Here is a 23561-nt window from a genome sequence, read left to right as displayed (position 1 = left end):
ACAATCCTGTTCCAAACACATGCACTTCAACAAAGTGCTCAAGCACAAAAAAAAAAGTTCCTGAAGCATGCCTCAATACTCCATGACAGAAAAACACAAGAACACAGAAAAAACCCAAAGATCAAGAGCAGACAACTGTGACAAAAAACCCATCCATTAAGGAGCAAGGGCTGACCAAAAGCCCAATCAAAGTATATTTTGAAAATGGAAGCACCAGGTCTTTCAGTAGACAACTAATGGGGTCTGTAACCGAGAGTTTAAAAATGGGTCTCATTAGGTTTCTACCCATTCCACCGAAATGCCTTTGGTCTGCTGCACATTTCCAGGGACAATGGATGTATCTCTTAAATTGCACAATAAATCGTTTTAAAGTATACAAAGACACACAGCATTATGAAACATGAATTATTTTATTAATTGAAAGCAAGTATGAAAAGCAAGAGCAGTCGTCTAGTGCAGTTTTGCCATTCTTCCTTCTTGCTCCACCATCTAACCCCTTCTTGCTCTCGGTCCCTGTCATTTACCCCCTTCTCCTCTTTTCCTTCTGCGAAGGCAACTTGCTTGGCCACAAAAGTAACTAAAACTTTGTGTTTGCATAGAAGTCCCTGGAATGTGTTGAGACCACTGTAACGCTAATAGGTTCCTTATTGAGTTGGGGAACAGAGGTGTGCGACGCCTATGCTCATGGAGGAGAATACGATGGTGCCCAATCGTGTGAGATGTAAAAACCTGTGCGTTAGGGGTCCACATGCCAGGAAGGATTAGTACAAGTGTGACAGAAGTGGACAGCTATGTGAGAGTTCACTTGCTAGCGATCTGGGAGATCTCGAGGTCCATAAAATCATGAGGTCCAGTTGAAGACTGACACTGGAGGGCAGGATTGCATGTACAGGACAACGGTACAGACTAAAGCATCAGAGTCGCCAGTCATGCCAGGTTCGCAGGGTCCAATGGGCTCTTCCAATAGATGGTGCTTCCGCAGCTTAGATGATGTGGTTGTTGAATTGGTCCCTCAGGTGCTCAGGGACGCAGTCGGAGCATTTGTAGTTATTCCTCACCCAGGTGCCACCTTCACTGTCCTCGATGCAGACCGTGGCGACTCCTGCGTAAAGAATGAGAACTCTGTGAAAGCGGAGCACACCCAAGAACACTCACCATGCACACTCTGCAGTGCCACTTATGCTCTTTACGCGGCTGCTAAATGGCCCCTTGGATGGTTGATGCCTACAGCTGCCCAAACTGTTAAGCCAACAGCACTATTCATTCTGAACTATGCTTTGCTTTTTGACTTATGTTTGCTTGTTTTAGCTCCAGGGCTGTTAGAAGGCCTTTTCGTATGAGGGCAAGGGAGAGAAGTGCGGCCTTAACAGATATAAGTAAAATGAGTGACATAAATCAATCTCCTAACATTAAAAAAAACTGAGATCATTTTTGACAGTCAAGTGACAGGTACTACAATATCAAGAATGAGTTTTACAGTGTAGGCGCTCAGCACAGTCTGAGAGAGAAAGACACGGTACACAAACTGTAGCATCTGGCCCAGAAATACCCTTAAGAAAGGGAAGTAAATTTGTGAAATACGATTTGCTTGAGAGAATGGGACGAGCAACTGGGTATGGTAATCCCAATTCTGGTCATACTGATATTTACATGATTTAATACAGAAGGTAGGAGAACTGGACAGCTAATCTGTACAAGTGAGACGGCTAGGTGGCAAATCGGATACAAGTCCAACCAACTCATGCCATACTCTTTGCCAGTACCAGTCCGAAAGTAACAATGGAATGAGATTGTCTGGAAGACCAGGGAGACTTTGCAAGATGAGGATAACCTGCTACCCTCTGTTTTTAGGTAAAGGGTCTGGAGGAACACTACGTAGAACAACTTTGGAAACCAAGGCCATGGCATGACTGTGCCCTGGCACTGGCCACCCTTTATGTGATGTATATGGACAAAGGTGAGCTCTGCATTTTAGATTTGCAGCACCATCTCTCTGTGCTGTAATGAGACAATTTCTCTTTTCAGCAAGAGCATCAGGGTTCCAGTTGTCATTTTAGGGGTGTGGTTGGTCAAATAAGAAAACAAAAGCTTAGATTTAAAGAAAAATACAATGAATGCACGAGTGTCAAAACAAGAATGATTTGAATTGTAACTCACCCTTAAGGGACTAAAGGAGAAGAAATACCAATAGATGTGTCAAGGAGAATTTCTCCAGGCAGATACAGAGACCCCACTACTCTGTTGTAAACTAATGCCATTGGAATTATGCGATTCTGCAGCCAAAGATTTTTCCGCAAAACTATGAATTCACATTTCCACACAATCCATCATATGCTGTATAATCTGCAGATTTTAACAAAAAAAATGGTTTCTAGCTCTTACATATCAAAAGTTATTAAACATGGCATCGTGTCCCTCCGCAGTGCACGGTTGATTGGTCATCTTTCAGTTGCTTATTGCTGTATTTGGTTGTTAAACTGGCACTAATGATGTGGAATCTTTGCCCAGTGTTACCATGGGTGAAAATTAAAAAATGATGAAGTAATACTTTCATTAAATAAGCTGCATAGTTTGCCTTTCCTTGCCGCATAATGAAGTCAACCCTGCCACATAATTTGGTCTTCACCTGCCACAAAATTCCAGTGGTCCTAAATATAGCTTAGCAAGTCAAGAATTCGCTGGTGACATCTAGTATGACCTGCTAGTCATGAGTTCGAACCCTAGCAGTGACGACCTTTTATCCTCCGGACAGCAATAAATTAAATAACATTTTGTAATAGTAACACCTGTTATTTACAGGACAGAGAGAAGGAACTATTAAGGAACTATTAAGCGCTATGAAAAAAAACAAGCTATCATTTATTATCCCTGTCCTGATCAGCGAGGTGGGCATATTGCTATTGAACTTAGAATTAAAGGGCTCCGGCATTAGTGGTCCAGCAAGGATATCACAAGCCCAAATGGAAAGCAAATTAAATGCCCCACCCCTAACAGTGCAGTGGTCCTTCAGACTCTTCGGCTCTGGTGCTATGGCACCTGCTGAACTGTTGATAGAACATGTTCTCTTCTTTATAGTCATTACTGCTTGAAACAAGTTTTCATTCTTTAAAGCAAGTACTTTGTTGCCACCTTTTACTTTTCACCCTCTGAAACGTACCGCCTAGCTACTCAATCAAGGTGCCTTTACAAAGGATAGCTTGCCCAGAGTATCTCTTCCTTTTTCGGTTTTGCTAGTCACACATCCTATCTCTGTAAAAAGAAGTGCTTCCTTTAGTATTTTGTTTTTACATGTATTCCCCATTCCACTCTTGTGGGTGGTTTTAGGTAAAGAAGAACTGCCCAGCAAGTATAGGAGTGGCCTCCACTGGAAATGCCTGACCAGTTCTTCATTTGTGGGGTTGTGGCCTTTACCTCCTCTATGTGGTATGTGCAGTGTAGGTTGAATACATGACTCAAGGGTTTCGAACACAGGATAACGCATGCTAGATGGCGGGTGCCTAAGATGGTTGGTTCCCTTCAGGCCGTTTGTGTTCATGATGCTGTTAGCCTACCTATCCCTTTGTTTGGGGACCACTTCTAAAAATGGAGTTGTACCTTCAGGGCATGATACTAAGTCTCTTACCAACCCACCATACAAGATTTCCCCTGCTCTATCAAAGACGCCTCTTCACTTGTTACTGTCAGTGTGAATTCTACATAAAGCATTAACAGGTTCATAGCACTCTCACCTATACTACTTGCTTGGAAAATCCCACAAGGGTCAGAAAAAGACCAACAATGCACCTTGTCACCACTGGAAGAAGAATTAAAACGTATGAATATAACATCACTTAATGCTGGCAGTGACTTTCCATCTGTACCAAATGAGGATCAATATTGACCTCCTAAAGCCAGTAAGGTGCACTTGTACAGACTAAGAGGATACGCTGCACACTTGTGCTGAGACGTTTGCAAAAGATTGGACACTTGCAAGAAGCCGACTATGTAGCCTGCTGAAAAACCCTGGACTCTTGCTATAGTGATCATAGCAGAAGAAGAGCCGAATTGCCCAGCAAGAACAGGAGCTAAACCATCGCTATCAAGAAACCCTTTGCATAGCTCCTCTGACTGGATCTTCTTGGATGCCACCACCTCAACCAATAGAAGAACCTGTGAAATCCCTGCAGGCTGGTTTGTAAGTATCAAAGGGAAGCATCACCTGACATGAAGGACCAACATCTACACAAGCTTTCCACAATAGGTCTGAGGTGCGCGTTCAATGTCCAGGATAACCCCAGCATCTAATGTTGCCTGTATCTGCTCCCATTCAGCACCCTTTACCAATGTTGAGTTCTGTTGCCTGTGTGCAGTCACCCTGATTCTGGAACCATGTAAACGATATATGTAGCACAATTCGTTCAGGAGAAAAAGGATTTAAAAGTTGTACTGGAGCCATAATCCCATGTTCCAAGTCCCAGTAGAAACTAGTGAAGCTCTGGAGTCCAGGGAGAGGCCCAATAAAGGCCCCTAAGATTTAGTTCTCTCAGGAGACTACATAGTGGGTACTGAGCCCTAAAGGCTGCAAGATGAGTTAAGATCCTGAAGTGGTCTTGCCCTGAACTATGTCTTCCTGGCAACCCCATTAGTTGGACACTGAAGTTCTAAAATATCTGGTTGTGGCTTTGTTTTGAAAGCAGGCTTCAGGATGGAGGTATCTGGGTTTTTGTACTAAAACATTGCTGCTGAATACCAAACTAATGACAATCTAGGTTTGTAACTATATAACTATAGCCGAAGAATAATATATATATATATATATATATATATATATATATATATATATAATGAAAATTGGTAAGGATAATACATTGTGTCAACTTGGCTGGCACCTCTGACACCGACTTCATTGGGCAAATAAACACTGTAGTAAAGTCCCTTGAACTAGATTTAAAGTCCAGACTTTAGTACAGCAACTAGATTCAAAGGTTCACACGTTAGTTAACACTGACCAAAGGGCCACATGTTATTTACTTTATGTTATATATTTTATAGTGTCCCGCGCTTAATCTCTATATTTACATTTGGTGTAGTATCTTGCCCACAAAGGTGCTTGCACATTCTGTTTTTTTGGTGCATCATTGTTTTAAATTACATATTTACCAATGTGTAAATAAAGTCCTGAGTTATAGTTTACAGCACTGATCAGGAATTCTGTTTATTGTGTGCCATTTAGTTGCTTGTGTCATGCTGTGTAAGGCAACAATCTCCACTAACACCTCCTAGATTAAGCCTGGACTGTTCAGCTTCTTGAGCCAAGGTGAGGCAAGCGTCCAAGGGGAGTACTTAGGTTGTCAGACTGAAGATCAAAGGTAATAGAAACTCTGGTAAAACTGGTAGTAAATGACGCTAGTTACCCAAAACACTGTCCCTCAGACTCTCCCACTGATGGAAGACAGCTATCCCCAGTAGGATACAAAGCGTAGAAAATTCTGCACGCCCTGGCTATGGAAGGGAGGAACGGTTTTGCCACCTCGCTTACCATCCAGAAAGAAATTCGAAGGGTGTGTGAAAACCTGGCAGAAAAGTTGGACTCGCTGTCTGAAAAAACTTTAGCCAAGAAGAGTACGGTTTCAGAGTTAAAAGTAATCTCCACTAAAGACAGAGGAGAGATTAAGGAATTGAGTCTCAGAGAGAGAGGTAGATTCAGGATTAGCTTGAATCTCTAGAAAACAGTGCTAGAAGGAACAATATAAGAGTCCTAAATGTCCCAGAGGGGATGGAGGTTGAGGATATAAGGGGGTTATTTGTTTCTTTCATTAAAGCAGCCAGATTATCATCTATTCCAGAAGCTGAGTTGGACAGGAGCATACAAAAGATACATAAGGACATACTCAGTAGGCACCCAGGCAAATCTGAACCTAGGAGGATATTGGTAAACTTTCTGACTTGTGCCATAAAAAAGCAGATCTTGGCGATTGCTCTAAAACAGGAATCTTTGAAAGGCAGGGATTTCCCCGTTGCGACCAGGTCCGACTACTCTTGCGTCACTCTTTAGAAAAAAACAACGGAAACTAGTGAAGCAAATGGAGGAGTTTGAGGCCCAGAGAGCTACTGCACAACTGAAATTTCCCGCCACGTTGAAAGTTATGCATAAAAACAAAATGCATAACCTAAGGGACCACAATGCAGCGGATATACTACTCGCTGCAGAGAAGGGGGAAAACAAGGAATAGAGAGTCTCGATGGACTTGGAGTTAAAGGTATTGCGCAGTTTTCCCCGTTTCTTTTCTCAATTTTGTAGATATGTTCGGATTGTGGCTTTTCACCACGAGCACCCAAAGGCTAGTATAACCATGAAGATGCAGGGTTGGGTTCTCCAGGAAGGGTGGAAAGTAAGGATAAGGCAGAAGGGTGCACTGTGTGGGGAGCAAACTGGGGGTAAAAGTTTTTTAAAAAAGTATAAAATGTCGCCAGAAGCCTTTGTGAGTTATTTTGCAAGAGAGATTTCGACAGGTGGTATCACAAGAGACAGGCAAAACCCAGGACAGAGTAGATGGAAGTAAGCGTTCAAATTCTTTCATGGAATGTCAATGGGCTCAGAATGGTAAGGTGATGGAATAAGTTGCTACAATATTTAAGGATTCAGCAGCTAATATCATAATATTGCAGGAGACCTATCTTACCAAAGGGGAATGTTTAGACCTCTATCACAAACAAAAATGGGTCTGACATATTATATGCCCAGATCAAACCTGTAAGGTGAGGGGGATAGCAATATTGATAAAACTGAAATTTGAGGCAACTATAATTGGAAGTGAAGTGGATAGGCAAGGCAGGTGGGCTATTGCCAATATCGAAACCCAAGGAAAAAGACTTACATTGGTGGGCTATTATGGTCCCAGAGTGGAAGACATTGATCCCTTTAAAGCTACGTCCCAGAAATCATTATCCAATTATCATGGACGGAGATTTTAATACAATTATGGACTATGACCTGGACATGTCCGACAACAGTAAAGCCAGAGCATATCCAAAAATGCAGACGTATCTGAAAAATATGATGAAGCAGATGGATCTTTGCGATATATGGAGGTTGAGATCAGGGACACAAAGAGGATATACTTAACATAATAAAAAGTATGTCCATTTTTCAAGAATAGATATTTTTCTGGTCAATAGGGTAATTTGCGGGCATATCAGTACAGCTAAGCAAGTTACGGTAGATTTTTCCAACCATGCAAAAGTCCTGCTAGATCTGGCACTTCCTATAGAACAGAAACCTAAACTATGGACCCTGGACAGTGCACTGTTGTTGGACCCAGAGGTTGTTGACCAAATAAAAATGGAGGCTAATGAATTCCTGAGTTTGAATGTAGGTCCATCTCCGACAACAATAATCTGATAGAGACTTCTAGCCGCAGATTCCTGAACCTCGAATTTCCCAGGCGTCAGGCTGGATCCAGAAAGAAAACCCTGATGCCTGGGAAATTCAAAGGTAAGGAATCTGCAGCTAGATATTGTCTCTACCAGATAACACGTTACCTAAGGTAAGTTACTTGTTTGTCTGGGATGCCTTTAAGGCTTTTAAGAGGGGAAGACTGATAAGGGTTTCTGCCTGGAAGCTCACACAGTATAAAAGAGAGGTTGAGTCAGCAGAGGAAGCATTGGGCCACTTGGAAATTTCTCTTCTGGCACAACAATTGTCAGTGGGGGAGTGGGGGGGATAGGGGCAGTGGAGAAGGAAATACTAAATAAGAGGGAAAAAATGTTGTTAGTAGTGGAGGACCACATTAAGGCTAGATGAGAGGCAAATAAGTTGGCTCATTTCAAGTATGGGAAAATGTTGGCATGGAAAGTTAGGTCAGATCAGGCTAGAAATTCGGTACGCGAAATAAATGAGGAGGTAACTGGCCAAGTCTCCTCAAATACTCTCTACACAGAAATAGCTTTTCTGAAGGTTTTCTCTGAACTGTACGCGGATAGCATAATAGTATCCGAAAAAGAGGTGGAGGACTGGTTAGCAGGGGATTCGCTTAACAAATTGTCGTATGATCAGAGAGCTCAGTTAGATCAAGATATAGTAGTAGAAGAGGTGAGGAAGGCAGTCAAATTAAGCAAGGGCAGGAAAGCCACTGGACCGGACAGCTTCCCTAAGGAGTTCTATCTTGCCTAAGGGGAGGTGATTATTCCTTTTTTGACCCAACTATTTGGTGAAATATTAGGGGGCAGGGCATCACTTCCACCTTCACGGGGAGAGGCAGCTGTCACCTTAATCTTGAAACCAGGTAAAAAAAACAAATAAAGTGAGTCATATAGACCTATCTCACTTTTAAACAACAATTACAAGCTGTTCAGTAATATTATGGTCAAAAGATTATGTTTGGTAGTGAGAATCTGATTAACAAGGATCAGAAGAGCTTTATAAAGGGTAGATACCTTCACGAGATCACTCATGAGCTAATCGGTGATATCCATCTCACTACTACCTACAGGATGCCCCTAGCGGTTGTAACCTTAGACGCAACAAAGGCGTTTGATAAGAGTAAATTGGTATTATCTGAATGCCATTCTAAAAATTAGCAGCATAGAGGAGAAATTTAGAAGTGTGAACCAAAGAATTACCAATCCCTCAGCCAAAATTCCAATCAATGCTGGTATGACAGCGGGGTTTAAGATCTTGAGGGGGGGAGACAGGGTTGTCCTCTTCCCCCTGCTTTTCAACCTATACATTGAACCACTGGCGGGGAAACTCAGAGAGGAAATGGGTATTGTCCCATTTAAGTGTTAGAGGTGGGAAAACAGATCTCCCGGTCTGCTGATGACTTGATGATATTTACTTCCAATTCATTACCAGTAGTAGAGCAATTGGTGCTGGACTTAAGGGAGGTATCCGGCTGTGCTGTTAACACCTCCAAGACAGAGATAATGAGTTGGAATATGGGGGAGCCTCCGTCTGGAATAAAAGAAGGGGTGAGATACCTGGGTATCAAAATAATACAAGAAGTGGACAAAATAGCAGAGCTTAATTTCAAGAACATTATGAACGAGGTACAAAATGTCAGTTGTTCGCATCTACATCGAATTATCTTTGGAAGGGTAAATCTAATAAAAATGACTATCCTGCTGAAACGCACCTTCCTGTTCAATACAATCCTTCGTTTTTAAGAAAGAATGGTTAGAAAAGCTTCACAGCAGTACAAGTTATTTCATATGGGCATCCAAGGGCGCCCGCGCATCTCATGGAAGAAACTGAAAAGGAGACGCGAGAAGGGAGGGATCGTGCCTCCGGACAAAGAGGTATATGCTTGGGCCTTCCTACTGACAAACTGTAACTACCTGCTAAAAGAATCCGTAGCAAGTGGGAGCCTATATGAAGTGATGTTGAAAGACGTTACGGGGGGGGCAAATCTAATTTTTGTATAAATTGAGGGACATATAATTTTCCAAAAAGGTAAGGTTGGAAGTGCTTCAAGCTATGTCCTATGTTTGGGCACAGATTCGGAGAGCTAATAAGGGGTAACAATAACAATAATAACAAGGGTAATAATAACAAGTATGCACCAATTTGGGAGTCCCCAGGAACGCCAGAATGTCTGATGGATAAATTAGCAATCCCAATTAAGGAAGCAGAAGTAGAGAGGTGGGGGCAGCTGACACAGAATGGAAAGCTAATATTAAGACAAAAATTCTGAGGGTTCCCGGAGGCATATCTCAGCCTTTAAGATCTGGCAGAATAAGGAGCCAGCGATCAAAGGTATGATATAGGGAGCTCGACTAAGGTGGAAGATCAGCTTTGGTTAGGACGAGAAAGTAAGAGTGAGGTCTCCTGCTGGTACTGGCTGATCATGGATTAGACGAAGACTTCGTCCTTCCAGAGAAGCTGTGGGGAAGAGGCTTGCCACAGCTACTTCTGCAGTCAAAACTCCATATCTGAGGAGGAACAACCATTTTTCTCTACACAGAGCTTATTGTTCTCTGGACAAGCTGTCGAAATGGGAAAGTCAAGCCTGGTCAGCTGTAAGAAGTATGGCCTGGAAAAAGCCGAAGCCGATGATGTCCCACCTGTTTATGGAATGCCCACAGATTCAACTGTTCTGGGAGGAGGTATGCAAGGTAGTCTGCAAGATTTTCCAAGCAGAAATCAAGGCAAGCTTTGGATTAATTATTTTTGGTAAAGTAGACTCCCCCGATGAAACTAAGTAAGAGAAGCGCCATGTTGTTCTACTTGATACTGCTGGCAAGGAGGTAGGTATGCAGAAGTAGGTTTTAAAGGATGCTCCCCCCTTGGCCCACTGGTTGGGTTCAGTGAAACAGGTTTGGGGCATGGACACCTTCCCGAGGTCTCTAATGCCAAAAATATTGGTGGCCATTTGTTGCCTAGTTGGAGAGGACCCTTTCAGTACCGCAAAATATCAATGTCCTATGATTACACCGAACCTCAAATTATTGACCAACTCAAAAGGGGTTTTGACTTCCTTTCTGTCTCAGGACTGTAGGTTTATAAGCTCCTTCAAGACGGTGTCTAGAGCAATCTGAGGCAGGCGGTTTTGAGGCTGGTGGTTAAGAAAAGAAAGGTGAATGAGGACAATTAAAAATAAAAAATTGTAAATAAACTCCTGAGTTCATTACAGTTTACAGCACTGACCGGGAATTCGGTTTATTGTGCATCATTTTGTCATTTAGTTGACTCTGTCGTGCTGTGTAAGGCAAAAACCTCCACTAACACCTCCTGGATTAAGCCTCAACTGCCCAGCTTCTCAGGCCAAGGTGAGGCAAGCGTCCAAAGGGAGAACTTTGGTTATCGAACTGAATAGCAATTGTAATAGTGGTTATGGGAAACCGGTAGCAAATGGCACTAGCTACCTAGAACACTGTCCAGTAACCACTGCCTTCCCCGGGACGTCAGAAAAAGACCTTCCAGTGACCACCGAGGGGGCACTGGTTATGAGGATTAGCAGGAGTGGAAGCAAGCCTTCAAAACGATATGTAAAATGTTGTCTTGTACAATCATATTTTAGCTGTCAAGTGAAAATCCATCTCACTTTTCTAAAGTACATGGAAGCAGCTGCTTTCAACTCAGATATGCCCAGAGGCAGTGCTGGAGGAGGTGCAGTCTAACCTGGGGGCAAACAGACTCGCTTCCATCTAAGGAGGGAGCAGAAGATCCTCTTGGGAGGGCATTTCCACAACTTTGTTCCCGTCTGGGGAAAAAGTCTCCAAAGATAGTTAATGGAAAAAAAGATAGGACTAAAATTTGCCCCAATAGCTGACCCCTGGCTCTATGCCTTTGTCTAATCATTTCAGACCTAAAAGGATGAGGACAACCTGGGAAGGGACCCCGTGCCTACTTGTACAGAAAGGCCTCCTTCCTTTGCCAGAAAAGGAGCAGGGGTCTGGGTTATCAAGCCTCTTTTGACGGACAAGGCCCCCCCCGTCTGTCACCACAATCTATTTCAGGATATGCCCTTTTACAATATATGTCCCCTCGTTGCCTTTCAGGAGGGTGATCTTTTATCAGCACGCTTATACATAACTGTTAGTGTTAATGTTGATGCTCATGATGGGAATTCCTCATGGCAAGAGGGTCGCTCAGGTATGACCATACAAACCTGCCCCGAGTATTACCCACAGAGAAGGGGCTATGCCATTCATTGGTGGTGAACTTTTGCAGAACTATCGTTCTCTACTGCTGAGCCCTGAATCGGATTTAGAACCACAAATGGTGCAAATAATTGGAGCAAAATTCATTGCAAAGGACTATCATTTCTCCCGGGCTGTCGAGCCTACAGGCGCTTACAGAGCCTTTTCACCAACTTGGCTGTAGCCCTCAGGGGGGTGAAACCTTTCACCCTGTCCTTAACTTAGCAATTCCAGGAGCGTGCAGTGCATCTGGGGTAAACCTTCCCTAATGGTGTTCAAAGGTGTTCAACCAGGGGGTATGCGGATTGTCTGGGCCCATGTTCAGTGGCTTCTCATGAGGAGATTTGTAGGGCCGCAACTTGGACTACTCCAACACATGTAAACCGGCTCTATGGTGGTGCGACCAGTGCCACCCCACCGGGTGCTGACTTGGGATGGGGCTGCTATGTTTGCAAGTATTTTATTGTTTTAAAAGCACCTACTGCCGCGTTCCTTGCCTCCAAGAATGTTCAGGCATCAATAAAAATGATTGTCAAGATAACTCTGATGATTAAAGTTCTTCTTGGAAAGAGACCGTAAGGTAGCACAGTGGGTTGATATACATGCTGCAAAAAACGTGTACCATGCAGATCACAAAGTGCATATAATGTAAATAGGTCAGTGGGTTACTGCTTTTGTCAAAGAGACCCTTTAGTTATGTAGTTTATAAGTTAAAATACTACTATAGAACAGTGAGCTATTAACCACCATCAAAGAGGCTGCACGCAAACTATAAGGGATATATTAGAGCTGCATGTTTTTTTGCACAGTCTTTCATTATCCTAATCTTGCTAAAAGGATTCATTTGGGTAGAAATCTATTCTTATTATTAAAGAAAAACCCTAACAATGGTGTTACGTTTCAAATTCTGAATATGTGCTTTTCCAGACCAAGGACTCAAACTATACTGCCTACCAGTATGGATGACATGTGACTCCAACACCTTGTAGTCCTTCTTCTGTCTTGTGTAATATTTCCTATACACGGATTTACACACGTTTGATTGTCTCTGTGCAATGTGTGTGTGATGTAAAGTGTTCTGACACCTTACACTGGTATGAGTGGAGCTATAAAACTAAATGCATCTGAGAGAGAGTGATTATGGAGATCTGAGGGGCAGTGTTAAATGGTGGTAATGAGGGAATTCGTGGCAGAGGTGGTCATTGGGGAATGCCAAAAAACATTGTTGCACAGGGCGCCACCAGTGCTATCCCGCCGGTCCTGCATGTAAAACATTACAAGCTGCAGCATGGGGAGGGGAACATGAGAAATGTCAGCCTTTTGGTCATGCATAGTTTTCTGATTCGAGTTGACATTCTGAATGGAGTAAACTAGGCTGGTGAAGCCCTGAACCTTGCTCTTGGTGTGGTGGATATCTGGGAATGCAAGGCCTGCTCCGCTCAGTTGCTTGCGTCTTCTTCAACCAGTAGCGATCGGAACGAGAGAAGGGGCGATGTGTGGAGGGCTACGTTGGTATATTGCGTGACTATTTGCCAGGGGTTTAGCTATTAATAATCCGGCGAGTGCAATGGCGCCAGGGATACGAGAGGCCCGCTGGACCCAATCTGTGGCAATAGTTTGCTACCAAACAATGGGTAGTAGGGAAAGTTCCCTTGCTTACTTTTGGGTCCATGGCAAGTTTCCTCGTTACAGTCTTTACGAACCACCCTCTCGCCCTGCGTGGCCCTGAGCAGGCCCTCTAAATGGGGTTTAGTGCAGGAGGGCGGCCATTTATGGTCTGCAGCTGGGAGGGCCTTCGGATAACGGCTTCAGGGGCGTAACACAGGTCCCTGCAGCCCCCGCAGTGTGGGGGGGCCCCCGCGCTCCAGGGGCCCCCAAACTCAGTCTCAGCGGGGCCATCGAAGCAAGCCTCAAGTCTGTGCGCGCACCATTTAATTCATTATTGAAGTTCATTCATAAATTAAATGGTGCGCGCGGCGCACGCCACAGTCAGCCGCACGGCCTCTACATTATTTAAATGGTACAGTGTTTGGTACCGCGGCGGCGCGGCCTCTAATTGGTTGGTATGGTGGTGCGCAGGCGCACGCCCGGCCACCGAGGGACTTTCACTTTTTGCGCGCGCGTCGCTCAGGATAATAACAAATCTTTGAAGACTACAAGTGGAAATAAAGCAAAAGCGGACCTGGGGGCCCCTGTAATTGCTACGCTTCACAGGTAAGCAGGCCCGGTTCTAGAGAGGGGACCGGGTGGGCCAGGCCCACCCCACCCAAACGTGAGCCTCGGCCTTCGCGGTGACATCGCAAAGGCCAATACAAAATGACATATTTAATTTAAACCGTTACTCCTAACATTGTTTTCTTTCCTTTTCTGGGGGTTGAGTGATTTGGCCTGGGCTCTTTCTCACACCCATCCCCAATCGCCCAACTCCTTTTAGAAAGGTGGGCTGTGTCCTGCATGTAAGGGGCATAGCGAAGGGGACAAGTTCTTTATTTGGCACTTTTGTCTACCGTCCTGCTGTGTGGATATTTCCTTTTCTGTTCAGCGCTAGAGAAAATAAGTTTGTTTATTCCTATTCACGTTTCCTGACCCTTGCAGCTGCATATCAGATCAGGCTGTGACTCAAAGTTTAACCAATGGAGTAGGTAAGAGAATGTCTTACTATTTGCTTTTATTTTTTAAATCTGCACATGCTTCGTGTATGCTTCATTTAAATAGTTTTTATCATCATCTTGGCCATGGATGCAAGACAACAATAAAAATGTCCAGATAACTGGTGATTAATGATCCTGCTGGAGAGCAATCCTTTGCCTGTTGGTAGTTTTGGAATGCAGATAGGCTGTATTTTATGTGGATAGCTCAGTGGGATACTGCCTTTGTCACAGAGATTCTTGTGTAAAAAGAGTTTGGGCCGATATACATTTTTATTAGTAAAGCCAACCCCCAACCACTAGAGTATGCTTTAAATCCTGAGTTTGTGCCTCCCCAGCCCAAACCCTCTTTAAATATACTGCCCACCAGTATGTATGACATGTGATTCCTACACCTTGTAATCCTCATTGGCTTATGTGGCATTCCCTATAGACTGATTTACATATGATTTATTGTCTCTGTATAATGTGTGCGTGGTGTAAAGTACTGTGACACCCTACACTGATATGAGTAGCGCTATACAACAAATGAATTGCATATGAGAGAGGCTTCGGAAAGATGAATGGCACTGTTGGAGGGTGGTAGTAATGGTATCTGCAGAGAAAGAGGTCATTGGTGGGGCGCCATAGAAGGCTTTCGCACTAGCAATAAAGCTTGCCCTGTAATGGCCTTTCTGGTTTTATTTAATTAGCAGTCAGGTCATTAGTGCAACTTTGGAACATGTTAAAGTGAGTGCAAATTATATTTACTACTATAGTCAATGTTTTTCAAGTTTGAAGGTGATTTTATTAAGGTTTTATATGGGAATAAGGCAAGTGGAGCTGGATGGTGGCTGATAGGGGGCTGGGGCCCAAGGTCAGCTGTGAGATAAGGTGCACAGGAGAGTGATGGTAGAAAAGTGGATAATCAGGCCTGGAAGTACTTGTTTTGAAGCCTGGCCTGTTGGAATTTGAGGGTTTGCACTTAGTTCCAGACATTGCTCTTACTTTCAAATTACTCTCCACATGCTCTGTATACACACAGAATCGATCCATTGTATCATGGTGACTGTTTGCAAGTAGATATGATGTAATCTATGGCATGTAGGCTACCACAAGAAGCGACAAATTGGTCCCGCAGTGGGCCCACCCAAATGCATCCTTGGCCCACCCAAAAAAAAATCCTGGAGCCGGGCCTGCAGGTAAGACTGTGGCTGATGTGTCGCTTTCGACATCTACCGCTGGCTGCAATGTCCGTGTCCTGCTACTGTTATGTACAACCGTTGCTGCTGTGCTGCCACGAAACGGTACATTTCTTGAAAAAACTCGTCACAGGTTTGATGTTATATCACCTTTACGCCCTTTAGAAATATATTTACTCCATTGTCTGTGCAATCAAATATCTCTTAAAAAAATTCCGGCCTGTAAAAAAGATCTTTAAAAAAAAAAAAGTTTGGTTTGTTCTGCAATGTGTAGTAGGCGTTAGCATGTATTCTTTCACTCTTGCTTCTATCAGTGTAAACAGAGCAGATGGTGCAAAAAATGTGCGACATCAAGATGTTTCTTGGTTTCCTGACTGTAGTGTGGACAGTATCAACCCATTCTTTCACTGGCCACTAAAGACATTATCACGTGTGATGCAGGAACAGGGCTACTGTAATTCTGCAAAAATTTCCAACACTGCAGGCGTTCAGTAATTCTGTAACGTAAATGTAACATGATATTACAAGTCGTCGACTGACGAATGAGGAAATAGAGGATATGGACCGAGATTCTGACATTTCAGATATCATTTAGGGACCCATTCTGTCAGGTTTCATCTAGTGAAATGTGTGTGTGGAAATCCCAAAGTGTGTGGCATTACCGCACTTCTAGTAATACCAGCGTGGGTCGAAACTCACATTTGCGCCCAGAACCATATTAAAACAAAACGGGGGATGAGGCCTGGGACTGTTCCAGCTTCTTTCATGTTTGCTATTTGGACACTAGATGAAATTGGCCATAAAAGTAGACTCCTGCAGTGTAGACTTTATTTTCATCACCATGCGTTCCTTGAACCCTGTTGCCCGATATTTTCTAATTCCACAAGACTACGCACACATTTTAGCAGCTATTACACCCTTAATAAAAAAATTAAAAAATCACATTTCATTCAATTTGTAATTACCTCCCTGTGTAGTTGTAGCTCAGCTCTGAAGCTAAATTATCTCCCTCACCCAATCCTACTTATCATATCATCCCCCAAGCTCTCCCACCTCCTTCCACCCTTACTCTTGCCTCTTGAGATAATACAGCACGTCAAGCCAATTCACTGTAACTATCTGGGGAAGGGCCTCTTTGCCCCTAGTAGATAATCTACTACACAATCTTTCAATTACTTGCTCCACTCAAAGGTATGATAATCTCCACAGAACATGCTACCATAAAACGAAATGGAGAGCTCTGATTGGTAGATAGCTCTTCTGAAAACTACACTAATAGGATAGCACCTGCGACAGATAAATGTCTAAGTACACTTCGGGTGTTCATAATTTTAGTGAGGGCAGCTATGTGTCCTTTTGGTCTAAAAAAAAAAAAAAGAAGCTTTTTATCCTGTTCCAGGAATATGTTTAAAAACGATCAAACCCCCTATCCCTCATTTCCCATTCCAGGAGGCGGGAGGAGGTGACCCGTATCGAATCTGAGATAACTGAGTTGGAGGGTGATCTGGATTGTGGTGTCACAGACGACAAACTGCATGCTCTCAGACTCAAACAGGCGGACTACAAGGCCCTAGTCACAGAGGCGGCCAGGGGCCTGAGTAGAGAGCAACAGGGGCGACTGTATGATGTGGGTGATAAGGCTGGTAAACTGATTGCGTGGCTGGATAAAAAGGAGAGAGCGAGTCGAGTTGTCCCGTCGGTTGAGAGACTGGATGGTGTGTGTGTCACTGAGCCGGAGGAAATTGTTGATTGCTTCGCTGAGTATTTTCGCGGGGTGTATTCCCCGGTATCTTCCCGCTCGGAAGAGGATTCCCACGCCCTGCTTAAAGATATTGCGCTGCCTTCCCTTTCGGAGGAGGATAAATTGTTGATGGACGCGGCTCCGACATCTGAGGAGATTGCCCTCGCCATACGTTCGGTCGCCTCTGGTAAGGCCATGGGTCCTAATGGCCTTCCCATCGAATTGTACAAATTGCGGCTGGATACACTGGCTCCGCATCTCCGTGATATGTTCCTCGCGGCCCGTTCGGCGGGTACCCTCCCGCTGGACCAGCGTCTTGCCACTATTGTGGTTATTCACAAGGAGGGGAGGCCGCGGGATCGGGTCACGTCTTACAGGCCCATTTCGTTGTTGAATGCGGAGCCGAAAATTCTGGCCAAGGTGCTGGCTAATCGGCTGGTCAGCGTGGTGTGCGATCTGATCCATCAGGACCAGTCCGGCTTTATCCCTCATCGCAACACCGCGCTTAACCTGCGGCGTCTGCATGGGGTGCTCGCGAGGGTCCCGTTCATACGTGAGCCAGCCATTTTGGCGTCTTTGGACGCCACTATGGCGTTCGACACGCTCGAGTGGCCGTATATCTGGGCGACGCTGGCGAAGTTTGGGTTTGGCCCGGGATTCATTGGCTGGGTGAAATTGTTGTATTCCGGACCGCTGGCGCTGGTGGTGGTGAATGGTAGAGTATCGGCTCCTTTTGAATTGGGCAGGGGCACGCGGCAGGGCTGCCCGCTGTCGCCGCTCCTCTTTGCGCTCGCCTTGGAGCCCCTGGCGGAGTGGCTGCAGTGGCACCCTTCGATTCGTGGTCTCCGATGGACTCCTGAGTGTGAGGATCGCGTCTCCCTTTACGCGGACGATATTCTTTTGTACCTTGCTTCCCCGCGTGAATCGTTGATTGTGTTAGTGGATGTATTGTGTTCATTTGGCCGCAACTCCAGCCTAGTCATCAACTGGGCTAAATCCTGTGTATATGTCCTCTCAGGGGAGGCTCCTCTCCTTCCGCGGGGTTGTCCTATCCAGGTTGCTCCGCAGGGATTTAAGTATCTGGGTATCTTTATTACCCTGGACTCTGCGGCCCGATATAAACAGAACCTACTCCCCCCCCCTCCAGCGCCTGAAGGAGGATGTGGCGCGTTGGAGGCGCTTGCCGCTCTCGCCGCTCGGCCGTGCGGCGCTGTTTAAGATGATGTCGTTGCCACGTTTTTTATACGCTTTACAAAATACGATGGACGTCGTCCCGGCTCGCTACTTTCGGGAGGTGGAGGGTCTGCAGCGCCAACTGTTTTGGGATGGGAGGCCGCGTATCGCCCTCGCGAAGCTGACGCTCCCGTGGTATGACGGGGGGGGGTCGCCCTCCCAGACATCAAACGGTATTACTGGGCCTCCCAGCTGGCTGCGATAAACCACGGGCTTTATGGGCCCGCCCTTAACCCGGCTTTTGAAATGGACAAATTGTTGTTGCCGGGTGGCGACTACAATCGTGCGCTCTACTCTAGATCGCTCGACGCACGTTTGACGGGTCCTACACGGGTCGCGGTACGGGTGTGGCACGCGGCAAACTTGGCGATGGGGTGGAAGGATCGGTTGACCCGGGCGACGCCATTGTATGCATCTGAGCGATTGGGCTGCTTGTGGACCACGATAGGCTTTGATAAGTGGGACACGATTGGCATCAGCAGGGTGGGCGATCTCTGGACGAGGGGGGGATTTAAAACGTTTGATGTGCTCGCAGACGGAATTCCAGTTGCAGGACAGGGAGTACTTCCGGTATATACAGGTTTGTCACGCGCTGTGTTCTGTATTCCCGGATGTGGCGTCCATCCCGGAGTGCTCCCCTCTGGAAGATAGAGTGCTAGACGGGCATGTACCGGATGGCACTATCTCGTTGATTTATAAAAAGCTCATCAACGATCGCTCGGGACTGCTGACTGGCCTTCGTGAGGCATGGGTTGCCGATGGATTGGAGCTGGATGACGAGGACTGGGTATCTGCGGTGGCCTCCCCGAAAGAGGTGGCCATACCGGCCCGCCTTCGTTTCGTCCAGCTCAAAATACTCCACAGGGTATACGTTACGGGGCCGGGTCTGATGCGTATGGGATATGCCGTGGATGGGATGTGTAAGCGTGGGTGTGGTTTGTTAGGGACCTTCTTCCATACTTTGTGGGAATGCCCGGAGGTGGCGCGGTTCTGGCGTGGTGTGCATGCGGTGTTGCAAGCGGTCACGCATGTGACGCTGTTTCCCGAGGCTAGGAGATGTCTGTTGAATGTGTGGGAACCGACTGATTACACGGTGCCGCAAACGTGGTGGGTGACACTGGGATATATGGTGGCCAAGCGTGACATAGCACAATTGTGGGGCTCCCAGAGGTCACCAACGGTTTCGGTATGGAAGGACAACATGGATTGGTGTATGTTTCGGGAGAAGGTAGTGTATGTGGCGAGAGGTAAGCCTGGGAAATGGGTGAAGGTGTGGGGCCCCTGGAACTCCTATCGTGGCGGGATTTGTACCCCGCCACTGACGCCTGACTTGGCAGCGGCCCAGTCTCCCTAGTCTGCTTGTTACCTTGATTCTGTGTCGTCATGCCCACTTTGTTTCTGTCCCGGCCCGTCCCCCCCCCTATTTCTGTGGATCGGTGGGGTCCTCCCGAGGGGAGCACATAATGCTGCTTAGACTTCTGCTGCCTTGTGGGTTTGTTTGTAGTTTTTCATTAAAAAATGGAACCGCCATTTGGGGGGTCTGGACGGTGTGGCCGCGAACGCTTCCTTCGACTTCTGGGACCTTTACCACTTGCCGCTTGTGTTTTATAACTGTGTTTTATGGACCCACTGCTTGCTAGCGGCCGGCCTGAAGGTTGTAGGCCCATACTTGTATATCTATTGCATTCTGTAATAAAGGTTTAAAAAAAAAAAAAAAAAAACGATCAAACCTGCTAATGCATACCTGTGGAATTACGTTGTATACATTGATTTCTTAGTTTTTTCTTTTCAGTCAGCGCTAATAAAACCTCATGCCATTTCCGTGCAAAATCAATCATGTCTTTAAACAGAAAGCGTGATACCCGAAGTGCTCAAAATTAGAAAGGCAGGACATTTCGGTTTTGCCGCTGGATTATGTTAGGCTGACACATTAATCCATGTTTTTTTTTTAAGCTGCTTGTCTGTTTAATGTGGAAAAGTTAGAGAGGTTGTTTGTGGCTCATCGTGTTGCAAGCTGTGCTCTTTGTAGGAGAGAGGCGGCTTTGCCCAGAGGTCCGCTTTATAATGCTGCTGCTGAGGAAATAAAAAGTCAAATCCATAGGTATTCTAGCAGTAACAGTAGTTTAACGCAAAACTATAGGCCCCCCTAGAATGAGAGAGGGGCCCCTAAATCTCCTATAGCTCCTAGATAATCATGGGTTTAGGTTGAATGGGACTTCCCTGAAGGGATGCGGACCCTTGAAGGGTTGGAGTTTCCTGCACCACAGGGGTTATCCACCCTGTGTTATGCTCCTGAGTGGGAAGGAAGGGAGGAGAACAATCTTTTTAATGGAGAAGGGCAGTTGTCCACCAGGGTTCCTCCAATGTTTCAGTGTTAATTACCACCACCACCACCACCGATAATGCCACCACCCCCATGGAACATCTCAACTTCAAGCTCCACGCGGACAGCAGGAAAACCATCAGACGCACCCTGGCATACCGACCTCTGGACCCCCAATCTAACTTCTGCAACAGCATCACAGACTTCCTTGCACCCCTAGCCCTGGACTCCAAGGATTACATCTTCCTTGGCGACCTCAACTTCTACAACAATAACCCCAAAGACAACAACACCGCCCACCTCCTCGACAGCATGAGCAATCTCGGGTTGACCCAGATCATTGACGACCCCACGCACACTACAGGACACACACTGTCTCAAAGATACTTTGGCCTTTACTTACATCTGACCGGCCAATGCACTGACTTTATAGTTACTGGCCGAGATCGCTGAGCCTGACCCTTGGATTTAAACAAGCCGTGTCTGGTTTCTCCTTCAAGCATACCACCTGGCTCATCAGCGCCTTGTGTGGTGAAAAACATAGCTGCATCTATGCAGTGTGTTGATTGGCCCCTTATATTGAGCCAGTGGACTGCAGCTTCCCTTTTCATTGCCGCACCCACCGCCCGTGCATTATAGTCCTGAAGGGTAGCTGTGGAGGTCAGTGTGTGGGCAGGTTCATTTTGGCAGTATGTAGGCCGAATGGGTCTTTTGTTCTGAGTTTTAATGATGATTTCCCCGATCTTACAGCAAAGCCTGAAGCAAGCTCAAATGCATGGCGTGATTACTGAAAAGTGAAAACACCTATAACGTGTATGAAGTGGTAGAAGGCAGCTATCTTATTTTCTTGCCTCACCCACTGCCGATAATGTCCGTCCCCAAAGGCTATGTGTGACAGGTCACAGTGTAGGATGATTTGTTTTGGCTGTTTGTGGGCATATAGGGTCTTGTGCATTGTGTTTTCTTGCTTATTTCTCTGCTATATAAACCTTGCCAGAGCAAGCTTAGATGCAGAGTCGACATCTCTCATACCTAAGTTATAAAACATATATAGAGCATATGGGTGGCAGCCTCCGTTTTCATTGCCGGCCTGCCACCTGTGCAGTACAGTCCTGTGGGGTAGCTTTGCAGGTCAGTGTGTCAGGTGACTTATTTCAGCCTGTATGGTCTGGTGCTCTGGGTTTTACAGGTGATTTTTGGATAATACAACAAAATTGCCTGAAGTATCCTTAAATAAACACAGTCACACATTCCTTGCTAAACAAGTGGCAGCCTTCAGCTAAGAGCTTTCTTTTTCCTTGCCTCTCCCACTGCTAGTACTGTCCCCAAAAGAGTAGATGTGACACCTCAGAGAGTGGGCTGATTTGTAGGCTGTTTGTCGGCCTGTTGACTCTGGTATGATGGGTTTCACAGTTGCTATCCATTATATTACCACTAACTTTGCACTGCAGCAAGCATAAATTCATGCAGTCTACCATACCTTGAAATCACATATATAGCATGTCTTGATAAGATAGAAATGATATCCCTACTTGTAAATGGGCTGCTCTTTTAGCTGTCTGATTTGCTAATGAGGGCCACTTTTATTTTGGTGCCAGGCTTACTTTCTGTCTCAGTGAGTCGCCAATCTATGAACACTTAAGGGCACGCTGGATGACAACAGGAGTCGCTGAGACAATATGTACCTTTATAACCTGAGGCAGTAAAGTACAGGAAGTCCCTTTGGGAGACTGTAAGACTCCACAATCCATTGGTAAGGACGGCATTTAATGTGGTGAGAACGGGGGGCCTCTACATGCAGACATTCAGGCCAGCAAGCAATCCAGAGTAAGATGGGGTAACACAGGCAAGGTGATACCATGAAAGGAGGAGCAGAGAGAGAGAGGGGGGTAGAGACTGAGAGAGAGAGGGAGGTGGGAGAGAGAGAGGGGGGGGGGAGAGAGATAAAGAGAGATAGACATGTTGATTTCTGAGACATATGCAGGGTAATGCCGTGGATGAACATGAAAGATACAGTATCCGTACAACCAAGGTAGCTTCAACGAGTGCAGGTAGGTGGGAGTAGGAGAGTGTAGGCTAGTAAGGCATGACTAGAGAAGGCAAGCAGCGCAAACCATGGGCCTGCGGCAGGTTGACACCTGAAAGCCTAGGCATGCTGTGACCAAAAAAAGAGGGCACCCACTCTGCCTATTCCTTACCGTTGACATTTACATTTACTGCTGTAGTGTGAGAATGCATTTCATGAAAAGGAATATGGTTGCCAAAAGAAAAATGCCAGCCATGTGTTGTTTAAAGACCCTGAAAGACCTCGTCTTGACACTAAATAGGGTTATAAATAAAAATGTATGTATTTATTTGTAATGTGACTTTTCTGTCTTGTTTCCCTTTAATTATCAGTCGTGGATCATTCGGGCAGCCCTAGAACACAATTAAAGCGCATCCTATTTCTATTTACTGTTCAAAGTATGCACAGATAAGTGCTGAAAATACGGCTTTAGGTGACTGCTTATTTTTGTCGGTGGGGCAAAGTGGTGGGCCGGGCCGCTGGGGGGGCCCCCTCATTGTGCTCTGCAGGGGGGCCCCCTCAAGTTTCGTTACGCCACTGAACGGCTTCACCTGGAAAGAAGTTAAAGCTGTCAATTCTGTGCCATTTATGGGGAGGCGGGCTCACTACAACCACTGTAACAGGACTGCGACGATTAAGAGTGGCATCAGAGAGATTAATTCCTCTAGTAAGTAAGCAACAATTCAAAACTTAGACCCGCGCGCTGTGGAAACAGTTAATTGCAGCTACGTCGGGGAAAGTGGAGCAACCA

The 23561-nt window shown here is 45.5% G+C and overlaps 1 protein-coding gene across 2 annotated transcripts in view; it reads right to left on the bottom strand.

The window, feature by feature from the left end:
- Positions 1–391: 391 nt before the first annotated feature.
- LOC146858301 (uncharacterized) overlaps positions 392–23561 on the bottom strand; it is a 223098-nt gene continuing 199928 nt past the window's right edge. For both annotated transcript variants that reach the window (XM_085649132.1, XM_085649131.1), the window contains exon 6: positions 392–1102. In XM_085649132.1, the coding sequence (XP_085505258.1) occupies positions 984–1102 (119 nt within the window). In that variant the 3' untranslated portion in view covers positions 392–983. The remainder of the gene's footprint in view (positions 1103–23561) is intronic.

The sequence above is a fragment of the Triturus cristatus genome, chromosome 3_2 (genome assembly GCF_964204655.1).
Source record: "Triturus cristatus chromosome 3_2, aTriCri1.1, whole genome shotgun sequence".
NCBI classification, from domain to species: Eukaryota; Metazoa; Chordata; class Amphibia; order Caudata; family Salamandridae; genus Triturus; species Triturus cristatus.
This window is presented reverse-complemented; position numbering and strand designations above follow the sequence as displayed.